The sequence below is a fragment of the Neoarius graeffei genome, chromosome 22 (genome assembly GCF_027579695.1).
Source record: "Neoarius graeffei isolate fNeoGra1 chromosome 22, fNeoGra1.pri, whole genome shotgun sequence".
Classification (NCBI taxonomy): Eukaryota; Metazoa; Chordata; class Actinopteri; order Siluriformes; family Ariidae; genus Neoarius; species Neoarius graeffei.
In genome coordinates this window covers 41,243,052-41,256,275 of record NC_083590.1, presented here as the reverse complement: position 1 = coordinate 41,256,275, position 13,224 = coordinate 41,243,052, and the positions used below count along the sequence as shown (strand labels likewise).

The window sequence follows — 13,224 nt, the reverse complement described above, 5'->3', positions numbered from 1 at the left end:
CCTTGGCCCAGAGAAGACGTCTGCGCTTCTGGATCATGTTTACATACGGCTTCTTCTTTGAACTATAGAGTTTTAGCTGGCAACGGCGGATGGCACGGTGAATTGTGTTCACAGATAATGTTCTCTGGAAATATTCCTGAGCCCATTTTGTGATTTCCAATACAGAAGCATGCCTGTATGTGATGCAGAGCCGTCTAAGGGCCCGAAGATCACGGGCACCCAGTATGGTTTTTCGGCCTTGACCCTTATGCACAGAGATTCTTCCAGATTCTCTGAATCTTTTGATGATGATATGCACTGTAGATGATGATATGTTCAAACTCTTTGCAATTTTACATTGTTGAACTCCTTTCTGATATTGCTCCACTATTTGTCAGCGCAGAATTAGGGGGATTGGTGATCCTCTTCCCATCTTTACTTCTGAAAGCCGCTGCCACTCCAAGATGCTCTTTTTATACCCAGTCATGTTAATGACCTATTGCCAATTGACCTAATGAGTTGCAATTTGGTCCTCCAGCTGTTCCTTTTTTGTACCTTTAAGGCCCTGTCCACACGGCAACGGATTCAGGTGACTCCGATACAATTGTTTATCGTTTCGGCCTGGCGTCCACACGGCACCGGCGTTTTGGGTGCCCCAAAACGCAATCTTTTGAGAACGGGTTCTAACTTTTCCAGTCTCTAATTGCCCCTGTTCCAACTTTTTTGAGATGTGTTGCTGTCATGAAATTTCAAATGAGCCAATATTTGGCATGAAATTTCAAAATGTCTCACTTTCGACATTTGATATGTTGTCTATGTTCTATTGTGAATACAATATCAGTTTTTGAGATTTGTAAATTATTGCATTCCGTTTTTATTTACAATTTGTACTTTGTCCCAACTTTTTTGGAATTGGGGTTGTATTCAGCACAAGTTCAGCTACAATAATATCTATGTAGTATGGACATCGTCAGCGGCATCATCTGTTTATTCTGGTATGCATGTGGTCAGTGTACGTGCATGGCCCTGTGATATGCGTGTTCGGGTGTGTTCAATTATTTCCGATATGGAGCGAAAACACTTGTCTGAATGGAGATCATTTTTGTTTGAAAACTAAAAGGTGGACGTAGCCTTAGACATGCATTCGATTATGACTCAGCTTTGCTTTATGTGCATTTTTCCTTCACTTGCAAAGGCACTGAGCAAGCCTGTCTCAATGTTTAGGTAACATCTGCACACTCAAAAGAAATTTAAAAAAAAATGCATAGTAGAGTAAAAAAGCCCTTTAATAAAAGGTTTAGGTACCCCCTCCCCTCCCCCGTCACTGACAGAAGAGGAACATCTCAGCAAATGTTCACTTGCAGTCACATGACTGAGACTTTACATTTAAACAGCCCTTAGCCAAACACTCTTCAGAATGTTTGTTTTTTCTACCCAAATGTGCTCCGGAGACAATAGAAGCTTGTATGCGAAACCTGAGAGAGAGCGTTTTTACGAACGCTCCACAAACATTTGCTTATTGCTACTTTAAAAAGGGGGTTGCTGATTTTCCCCACTCACGTTTCTACACGAAGTGTCGAGTTAGATTTCATGATATTGTTCTCCAGCAGTTTTTTGTGTGTGCGTGTGTGGTTGAGAGAGCAGAACCATTCTGATATGCTGAGTTTTCAGAAAGAGAGAGGGAGAGGTTTTCTTTGGCCAGACTTCAGGGAAGAAATTACCAAAAAAAATCTCACACAAAAAAAGGTTGTGTGTGTGCAATGAGCGTGAGATCTGGTGGTCGGACTCGAGGCTTTCAGAGAATTTGAAAAGTTTACAGACCCAGGTGTGTGTGTGTGTGTGTGTGAGAGAGAGAGAGAGAGAGACAGACAGACAGACACAGATGGGGGAGAGAGAGAGAGAGAGATGGGAGAGAGAGATGGGGAGAGAGAGAGAGACAGACAGACACACACACAGGAGAGAGAGATGGGGGAGAGACACACACGGGAGAGAGAGAGAGCTGGGGAGAGAGAGACACAGATGAGAGGGGGAGAGAGAGACACAGATGAGAGATGGGAGAGAGAGACGCACACACGAGAGAGAGAGATGGGGAGAGAGACTAAGACACACATGAGAGAGAGAGACACACGAGAGAGAGAGAAAGAGATGGGGACACACATATATGAGAGAGAGAGAGTGCGAGAGATGGGGACACACAGATGAGAGAGAGCGAAAGATGGGGAGAAACACATATAGATGAGAGAGAGAGCAAGAGATGGACGGACACACACACACACACACACACACACACACACACACACACACATGAAATGAGAGTTTTGTACACACATGGATGTGAGTGAGAGAAAGTCCTTGATAGGTGTCTGCTATTGCGTTAAAATCTCTTACACACACATGCACACACTCCCATGGGAGGTGTCAGTTCCACTGATCTTAATCTACTGGAGTTGGAATAGCCTGCAGTACATGCATCAGCACAGCCTAGCACTCTCTCGTTTTTTCTCTTCTTTCTCTCTCTCTCGCTCTTTCTCTTTAATCTTTCCTACCTGTCACCACTCTTTCCAACAAATCTTTCCCTTCTCCCCAACTCCTGTCTGAGCCTCTTTCTCTTTTAATCTCTCCGCCCCCTCACCATCCCCCCTTCTCTCTCTCTCTCCCTTTTGCTCTTCTCTCACTTTGTAAGAGAAGGTCGGCTCAGTGCGAAAATGCCATCGTGCTCTCCGGATTGCTGCCTCTACCAAGCAGCAGAGGTAAGACCGACACTTCATGCAGCATTTATTACTCGATCCAAATAGGTTTCACATCTTTACACGTGACTGCTTTGTCTTCTTCAGTCTACTTTTTACACTGTCTCAATAGGCAACTGCGTTACTCATAAATGAGAATTTATGCATCACTTTACCTGAAAGAGGAAGGTCAGGGATTTTAACCCGGTATGATTCCAGCCAAAGTGAAATGCACGTAGGTGTGTGAATATACAATGTGGTTGATCTTTATGGCCTGCTGCCATTTTCCGAGAGAGTTCTGAGTGTTAGAAGTGTGCGTGAGTGAATGCATGTGTCAAAGAAACCAGGCTTCGGGGCATGTGCCGTTGTGTAAATGTGATCACTAACCGCTTACATTCTGCCGCACATGCGCTTGTCTGCAACACTTGGGTTCCTTTCTTAAACATTCTGTATTTTTAGAATAATCTAATGACCATGAGGAGTCTCATTACTCATCATCTTCTTCCTTGTTGTCTTTCTTGAAACTCTAACCGCTACATCTTTTGTAGAGGTGTTTAAAAGGTTTGCGTCTCTGCGACTGTTTTGTCTCCAGATCATCAAGGTGTTTAGTGAGGATGGTGTTGGGAAGGTGCTGGAAGTTCCTGCTCATATGACAGCCAGAGATGTGTGTCAGCTCCTGGTTTATAAGAGTCACTGCCTGGACGATAACTGCTGGACTTTAGTAGAGCATCATCCATTGCTTGGACTCGGTAAGTGTGTGTGTATTCATGAGAGAGCACGAGCGCTGATCACTACCTGATCCCAGGGCACGTTCTTGTTCATTCTGTTCATAGATGCAAAGCAAAATAGATGAACATATCTTTGCGGTTAAGTATTATCAACGATTCTAACTATTCCTGTCTGCGTGCTTGAAACATTTGTAATCTTGTCCACTGTAGAGGAAATTGGACTGTAACCCAAAAGCTGGAGATAGAAGCCTTTTCAAGAGGAAATGGAAAAATCGCCAAGAGGGAAGAGATTGCGAACGGAGCATGATAGGGATTATCCACTAATCTGGCTGTTAGTTAACTTGGACACGTGTGGACATCTATTTCCTCGTCTGATCACAGATTAAATAAAGCCCTGCTGCACCACCCATCTATAAGTTGCCATACAGTATTGATGTACCAAAGGACAACATCCTGATCATGGGACATCTGTTCTTACGTGAGCTTTAGGGTTCCTAAAGAGTTAGCAAGTTCGAATGCCACAGATATTCATGCCCAGGAGTCCAAGAGAGCAGTGTTTTCTGTGGGGAGGGTGGTATATTCTCTCTACCCTATCAGTCACATGACCAGCATGGCCATCTGTGAGCTCAGGTACCGTATGCGGAAGGGGGCGGATAGCTCCATTATGGCCTTCCTGTGTTATGATGATGTACGATCGTTAGGGGAGACGTAACTAGTGCTTGGGAATTGGCCAAGATTAGATGAACTAATGTGGCTTAAATTCTCCAACTAATATGTTGCTGAAAGTTGTGTTTATTTCCGTCGCAAGGCAAGCTTTTCTCGGGGGGGGAAAGGTTCCTCAGGGTATGATGTCATAACGTTATTCGGATTCGCCAGCTGACACCCGATCAGCTGCAGCTTCAGCTGAACACTGTGTTCAGTACAGTCAGATTTGATGGATTAGGACACTCTAGATTTGATCTCAGAGCTAACACTTAGTGCAACATTATGGCAACCTTCCAAAAATGTTCCTCTTACATAAGCCATTAGCTGCGAGGCTCCTTATTGAGCGATGATCAGCCCGATTGCTCAATGCAATCGAGCTAAATACATGACCTCATCTCCCTGCAATGCTTCTCTCTCTCTCTCTCTCTCTCTCTGCTTTCATTGACAAAACACTCACACAGAGATGTGAATTATTAAAATACATAATGAAACGCATAATAAAATCTCTTAATCTTCTTTAACACTTTCGTTTTTATCCATGCATGTTAATACTGACGCATATTCAGTCTGTACATTTCAAAACACACACACACACACACACACACACACACACACACACACACACACACAGAGTAAATATTCTCATTTTAACTGTGCCCTGAGGCAAATGTGTCATATGAATACACAGAGCTAAGACTGACTTGTCTAAATTTTCCCCTTCTCTTTTATTCTCTCTCTCTCTCTCTCTCTCTCTCTCTCTCTCTCTCTCTCTCTCGCTCTCTTTCTCATATTCTTACACATACACTGTTTGGCAAACTCCTACAATGAGTATTGTGAGACAGTGAATCCTAGAGAGAGAACTGGCTTTAAACTAAAGCAAAGATCCTTAGTTTAAGGGCCTTTACTCTGCTCACTTAATACACACACCCATATTTATGCAGGTAATAGATCGCTGTCCTAATACAAAGTCGATTTTCAAACCTTGTACTGTACAGGGCTCCAGACTAACTTGTTGCACTGGTGCGCCTAACTTTTTCATTTGGGTGCAACACCAGCACAAAATTTCGACGCACCAAAATTTCACAGCACCTTTAGCGCCACAATAATACATTTTAAGGGTTACCTTTCTCATTTCCCATACACATTGAGAGTTATATAAATGATAGTAAACGGAAATAAAAGTGCAGATAAATGTCTGTCTTTATTTTAACCACAGCACAAACAAACTTTGCAAAAACGTAATTACTTTAAATTTACAAAGTGCTTAACAGTGCTTGACGAATTTAAAAATTCAAAAACTCAAATGACTAAAAATATGTGCTACTTATGGAAAATCACCCCCTGCCCCAATGAAGTAGGCACATGCAACGGCATTGCTGTAGGTCTGGTTTACATTTAACCCATTCTTTTTCATGAGGATGATTTGAAACTTAAAGCTAGACAGAAGCCTTTCAATTTCATAAAATCTGTGTTCCTTCTGAAATTTGGTCATTGTGATACATGTTTATTTCTGTAATATCTTACGAAAATCAAACAGGCCATTCTGTGGCTGGGAAGTTATTTAATTTGAGGGGATTAAAGCAAATAATGTGCATGAAATCACTCCCTTTGAGCACTCAAGCAGACAGAGGAAGTCCGTGTGTACATGCGTAGGTTTACCACCTTCTTTTCCTTCTTCTTTTGGGTTTTACAGCAGCTGGCATCCACAGTGTTACATTACTGCCATCTACAGGTTTACTTTGACCGTGCACTGACAGTTCCATCATTCTGTCGCTAAACGAACAGCTGATCACACCGAGTTGCTTGCTGACCGTTAATATTTATTAGTTTGGTCCTGCGTTTCCTTTTCTTCATATATAACATAATGTCTTTTCTTCTCGCTTTCCGTTACTGTAGTCGGTCTTTCACTTTTCATTTGCACACTCGCGTCCTCCATTTTCCTCTCCTGTTTCAAATTTCTATCCCACAATGCCTTGCGCAGACAGGGAAAGCCCACCATGTCATGCATGGCGTAATATCTTGTATTGGGTCATGGTGAAGCAGGAAAAAATAGTGGAGAATTTAAAGACATGTGGCCCTAAATTCATTAATTGCTCTGTTAAAAAAAAAACTAATAAAATTGGAAGTGTGTGATTCGAATTCATGAGCTTTCGGTCCACTAAACAAAAATAATTGGGTGTCGGGAAAAATTATTTTTATGACCTACACTTGAAAAATCTGAAAGGCAGTACAGCTTTAAATTTAGCTAAAGGCAGCTCTTCTTTGGCTGTATTATAAGCAATGTTGAATTTTATTTTCATCTCTGACTCCTCACTGCTTCGGCTTAGTGCTGCCTGACGCTGAAATGCTGTGGGGAGGGGGGCCGCTCTGGGGGTCACACACTTGTCACGACATAGGATGTGTTTTTTTAGCATTTCAATTTGGAATGTTGACGTTCCAACAACAAAAGCACTGTTACTGGCCATGCTTTGGCTGCATTCTTTGCAGTAAACACAGTGCATCACATGAGCCATTTTATCATACCTGAGCCACGGAAACTGGGTTAGCCAGTCTTTCCGAAATGCATATATTTTGACCTTTATCTGTTCAGTGATCTTTGACTCTGGCAACGAGTCCGATGCTATCTCTGATGCTGGGCCAGGGTTATTGTTCAGCATCTTACCAGGGACAGGGGAGATGGATGGTTGAACCTCTGCTGATAATGTAATGTCTAGGCTGGAACTTTCAGAGCCAGGGTCAGGCAGATGTGTAATGGGCAGCACAGCACTTTTCATAATGAAAAAATACTATCAGTTGTTCTCTTCATCTTCAGTTTTCACTCGCTTAACATGTGTTTCATTTGTCACTCAAGGATGAGTAGGCTGACAGTCACAGTTTCAAACATACACAGCCGTGTACAGGAATCTCAGGATCAGAGCCAATCAGAGGCGAAGACCCACCCTTTCGCTGCCTTTGATTGGTTCTGACCTTGATGTCATTCTTCCTTGAGTGTGAGTTTGGGGAAAAAGACGTTGTGCTACAGTCATCCATCCATCCATCCATCCATCCATCCATCCATCCATCCATCCATCCATCATCTGTAGCCGCTTATCCTGTACAGGGTCGCAGGCAAGCTGGAGCCTATCTCAGCTGACTATGGGCGAGAGGCAGGGTACACCCTAGACAAGTCGCCATGTCATCGCAGGGCGCTACAGTCTTATTGATGGAAAACTTACCAAACCAATTAAATGTGATAGTGGTGTCAAACAAGGTTGCAAGCTTGCTTCCACTCTTTTCGGGATTTATGCTGTAGTTATGCTCTTTCTTGCTTTCCGAAACATCAGTCCATCCTACAGCGTCAGAGTTTGTTTTAGATATGATGGTGACTTGTTTGATCTTCAGTGACTGAAGTCTAAGACCAAGACACTCACCAAATACATGAGGGAAGCCCAGTATGCGGATGATATTGCCATATTTACAAATGATGGTGCAGCGCTGCAACCATCATTTGTTAACCGCTTACAATAATCTATCAAAGAAAATGGGTCTCAGAATTAACATCAGGAAAACAGAAACCATGAGTGTTGGTGAACAGGTTGATTTCTGCATCGATGGTCACAAGCTGAAAAGGGTAGACCACTTTTAAATATCTTGGAAGCTATGTCACTAAAGACTGCAAGCTAGATGAGGAAATAACAGCCAGAGTTCAAGCTGCCTTGTGTGTAATGGGAAGGCTGAGAGATAGTCTTCAATTGTAGAGACCTCACAACAGAAACAAAACTCAAAGTTTACAATCAGTGCGTTACACCTCTATTACTGTATGGAAGTGAGACCTGGACACTATATAGTTACCATGTTAAACTGCTTCGAACTGTTCAACAATGTCATCTGAGGTCGATCCTCAAAATCAAATGGAACGACTGTTACAAACGATGAAGTGCTGGCTCGTGCCAAGACCACAGATATCAAAATTACCCTCATTAAGATCAGACTGTGCTGGATGGGCCATGTTGCACACATGCCCGACGATCGGCCGGTGAAGGATCTACTATTTGGCAAGCTTGCAGAGGGATCCAGAAAAGTTGTCCGCCCTTTTCTGAGGTTCAAGAACACCTTAAAGGACATCTTAAAGTGTGGCGGCATACTTCAGTCATTGAAACATTCGATAACAGATTGGTCGGCGTGGTGGATGTGCATAACAGCTGTTTGTAACAAGTTTGATGAAGACAAGCACCATGAGAACAAAGTTAAAAGAGCCAAGCGTCATGACAGAATTGGATATCAGCAGAGCCATTTGAACTAATGTAGAACTTTGTACATGAATTGTATCATACCCGTACTGGGTTCAAGGCGTGTGTACAGTCATACATATACACAGACATGCAAAAAAAAAAAAACCCCGCAAAATGTTAGGCATACCAGTGCGACCAAGGAAAAAATGTAGCCGCACTCGTAAGATTTTTGGTTGCACACTAGAGCCCTGCTGTACTTATTACCTCTGCCAACTTTATTTGAGGTTATGTTTTCACCTTGGTTTGTTTGTTCCCAACGTAATTCAAAAAAGTATTGAATGGATTTTGATGAAATTTGGAGGAAAGGTGAGTCATGGACCAAGGAACAATTGATTAGATTTTGATCCAAATCCAGATATGTATGTGAATCCAGGATCCAGATACTGTATGTATGCAGATCCAGGATGTTTTGTCTCTTCCCAACATAACTCAAAAAGTAGTGAACGGATTTGGATGAAACTTGGTGTACAGCTTTAGTATTATCCTAGGTCCAAGTGATTTGATGTTAATGTTGATATGTGGCTTGGCGAAGGTATGCACTGAGTATATCTACCAAGCGCCCTTCTAGTTTTTAGCTTGTAACAACTAATACTTGCTTGTTTTTCCAGCAAAATGATCCACATCATCATATGCTTGTGTAACGCTTGTTTCATGCAGCTGTGGCATTGAACAACTTCTCACTCAAGAACAAATCATTTCTTGTTTAATAGTTTTGTGTTCTTCAGTTTGCAGATTTGGTGTTGTCTTGATATGCTGCTTTTGTTTGCGTGTGTGTGTGTGTGTGTAGAGAGGTGTGTGGAGGACCATGAACTGGTGGTTCAGGTGCAGGCCTACATGTCTCCAGAGAGCAAGTTCCTCTTCAGGAAGAACTATGCCAAGTATGAGCTCTTCAGAAACCCACTGGTAAGAACTCCACACACGTTCCTAAATTATGCTCTGTGTGTGTGTATGTATGTATCAGGGCTTTACATTAGCACCCGCCCACCCGCCAAATGCGGGTAAAATTCGGTTTTGGCGGGTAATAACTTTAGTCCCACTAGCCACTTTGGCGGGTGGTTTATTCTGTGGTATGACAATATATTTTAATTGTAGTTTTCTCTGAAGGCATCTGATATAATAAACGCATTGCAATGTAATATTACGTTTCTACAAATCCCATGAGCACCTGCATAAACATTCTGACAACATGTTAGAACTGTTTAGAACGTTCATTAACGGCTCAGATAAAATCAGTGATACGGTAACCTGCGGTTAATGAACAAAGCAAAGTTGCTGACGACTGACAAGCGCACTATGTGGCGGCATATAGCTGGAGTTTCAAACCCTGCTGCTCAGGGAAAAAGGGGCAGAGAAGAGCAGGGCTGGAGCAGCATTTTAAAATCACCGAGGTCCGTGATGCACAAAGCGCGCGCCGAAAAATGTTCGACATATTTAAATGAGAGGGGTGAATTACACATCACACAAGAGATCTATTCCTGAAATTACTTTTAATGGTGCTTGAACTGAATATCATCAGTTTTGAAAAAAATATCATGTATGTGGCAAGAGTAAGAATAATTTAAGCTTGTTTAATGGTTTGATCTGACCCAAGCAATGAGGACAAAAGATACCCTAACCATGTAGCCTATAGAACTAAGATACATTAACAATCTGGCATCTGTTACACCTACACAAAAAAAAAATTCTGGGAAAAAAATCAGTATACACCACCATGTTTTAAGCAAAGTTATCCAAGACAAACATAAGTTGAAACTTTCCACTCTATTGCTTTGGCTTATCGAATGATTTATTTTTAAAATCACAAACAAAGTAGGCTACAACTGCGCTGCTTCAAAAATGTAAATTTAACAGCTTCATGAAAGTGTGCTGATGGTTACCATGGAAACCCCGTGTCTCCTGCACTGCGTTCTTCCGCCAAGTCAGGCGCTCATTCGCTTTTGTGTTCTTGGCCTCAGAGCCGTGCACGCGAAACAGACACAGAAGTCAGAATCAGCGTTTAACATAATTAACAATGCACTTTTTACGGAGACGTTTGAATGTTATTCTTTATTTTTTTTATCCAGTTGAATATTTAGCGTACAAATGTATTTTCAGCTCTTAAAAATGACCGAGGTCCGGACCGCGGTGGCCTCTGAGCTGGCTACGGCCATGGAGATGAACAAGACGCTAATAGGAAGATAAGACAGTTCAATGACAAATGGAAGTTCGGGCGAGATTGGCTAGTTCATAGCAAAACCGAAAATACCCTGTACTGCGAAGACTGTAGAAAGTCTGGCAAAGACAGGCACCAGTAATTTCAAACTCAAAACTATAAAGGACCACAAAAAGTCAAATGCGCACATCGGTACTATAACATCAAAACAGGCGAAGACGGCTGGTCACTACAGGACAGCACTGCTTTCAGTCCCTGGCTGTCATGAAGTCGGCTGAGCTGGAGAGGATGGAGCTGCTGTTTAGAAACGTTCACGCAATTGGAAAGAAGTTGATCTCGCTCCAGCTATCAACTTATGGCCTGCTGGAAGCCTCAGGTCACGAAGACCATTTTTCATGGACCATTCAGACTCATCTGATGATGAATGTAATGAGGACATTTAATGTCTCTCTCTACACATGTACACACACACACACACACACACACACACACACACACACACACACACACACACACACTATTAATAGATAATACATAATATACATAATAATACTTGATAATACACATAATACTTGCATATCAAAACATCAAATGTTTTTCAATGATAAATGTTTTGAATTGGACTTTTAATATTAGAATCAGTTCAGTTGTACTGAATGTTATTTTTCATATTATACGATATTTCATATTGTAAGGGGCTTGAATTTGAGTTCAATAAACAGAATACCCTGTTTATATTTTTGTCTGAATTGGTTGCATGTTTTCATATAGGGAGCTACCTTAACAGCACTGAATACTTGAGTGCTACTGTAGAGATACATTATACGCTGACATTCATAATTAAGTCTAGATCTTCTGAACTTTAATGTATCATGGTGAAGAAAAAACTGTGATTTCCTGGCAACAAAATTGTGGCTAGTGAAAGGCTGAATGGCTAGTGACTTGGGAAAACCACTAGCCACAGTGGCCAGTGAGCAAAAAAGTTAATGTAAAGCCCTGGTATGTATGTGTTTATGTATATATGTGTGTGTGTGTGTGTGTGTACACACACACACACACACACACACTTTCCATTCTATTTTCCTATTATTCATCTTTCATTCCTTTCTGACTTTTCTGATAAGTACTCTGGAATTTCTACGAGCACCATAAACATGTGTTGTGTTTGGACTGTCCACTTGTCCACTGACTCACTCATTCACTCAGTGTAGAATATAGAGGCTTTACACCATCACATGACCATCATAGCAACAGTAACTATGCCACCATGACAGGGGACACGCTTGTAGTGCTTCATTCATCCGCGTTAGTGATTATTGATCGGTATGGGAAGGCTTTGCTGTGCAAATCGTTCTCAATGAAACAAAGACACCCGATTTTTTAATTTACCAAAATTAATTCATCAGCAGCTGGAAAAACTAGAGAGATTTCTAAACATAGAAGGGAAAAATTGCTCACAAACATTCGGCAGGACTCTGTGTCGAACGGAGAGGTCAAAAACCCTATGGTATGCTCACTTCATTTTCATGAAGGTAAGAATAAAAAAATATTAATAATAATTTCAGAGCTGTAGCAAGATGCTCATTCTTGCACAGTGAAATGAACATGAGCCTCAACACAGCGGTTTGGCACAGCCTAACCTTCACCGGGACTTAAAGTGCATTCCCATTCGGGGATCCTTCGGAGCGCATTGTGCACGCGCTTGTGACCCACTCATTATGGGAAACACCTGATGCCAATCTGAATGCAATCAGCACACACATCTAAGGACGCTGTTTTCAAAGAGACTTTGGAAAGTATTCTGGCAGATATCTAAGTGCAGCAAGATTGTTTATTAGCAGACGTGATATTTACAAAAACAAAACACAAACGAAACCTAAAGCAGAGTCATAAACATGGCAAGAAACAAATGTGAGCGTGATAATGATAATACTTCAAAAAAGCCTCTGTGTCCTTATATGTGCATGCTGATTGTGCTCAAATCAGCATCAGGTGTTTCCCATAACGACTGGGTCCTGTGAGCGAGTGTGACCGCTTGAACGTGCAAAGGCATGAGAGTCGAGTGTTCGCCTGCTGTGTGACCAAAACTTTTAGCTCGCTTGTATATCGCCATGCATCATCACCAAAACGCCTAATTTTCATTGATAACCCATCGCAAAGCATCAGGAGCTGTAGTGTGACTAGCTTTACATTCATGCTCACTTCACTGGAGAATAATGAGCACCGTGCTGCACTTTGTATGTTTGCAAGCCATTTTTCCTTTCTACGCTTAGAAATCGCTCCAGTTTTTTCTCCCCGATAAATTACTTTTGGTAAATTAATAAATCTGATGTCTTCATTTCATTCAGAATGATTTGCATATCCAAAAATGTGGTAAAACCTTCCCATATTGATCAATAACAACTAACTCGGCTGAATGAAGCACTACAATCGTGTCCCCTGTCATGGCGCCCTAGTTACCGTTGCTATGGGGGTCATGTAATGGTGCAAAGCCTCTATATTGGGTGCTTTCAGACTAAACGGTTCTAGGGACTTATTGAGAGGAATGACCCACTGGGGAGCTCCCCTGAGAACTACATACCTTCAAGGTCTTTTTTTTTTCTGTTTGCATTCACACCACCAGCAGGAATGCCAAAGTGACATAAGCTGGCTTGGTAGCGTGA

The 13,224-nt window shown here is 41.9% G+C and overlaps 1 protein-coding gene across 2 annotated transcripts in view; it reads left to right on the top strand.

The window, feature by feature from the left end:
- The window catches only part of grb10a (growth factor receptor-bound protein 10a), a 154,954-nt gene that overhangs the window by 99,834 nt on the left and 41,896 nt on the right, over window positions 1-13,224 (top strand). Inside the window, exons 1-3 of one of the 2 annotated variants that reach the window (XM_060904811.1) lie at window positions 2,382-2,729; window positions 3,298-3,454; window positions 9,197-9,312. In XM_060904811.1, coding sequence (XP_060760794.1) covers window positions 2,685-2,729; window positions 3,298-3,454; window positions 9,197-9,312 — 318 coding nt within the window. In that variant the 5' untranslated portion in view covers window positions 2,382-2,684. Of the gene's footprint in view, window positions 1-2,381; window positions 2,730-3,297; window positions 3,455-9,196; window positions 9,313-13,224 lie in introns of those variants that run through there. The other variant, XM_060904810.1, reaches the window with a different exon arrangement.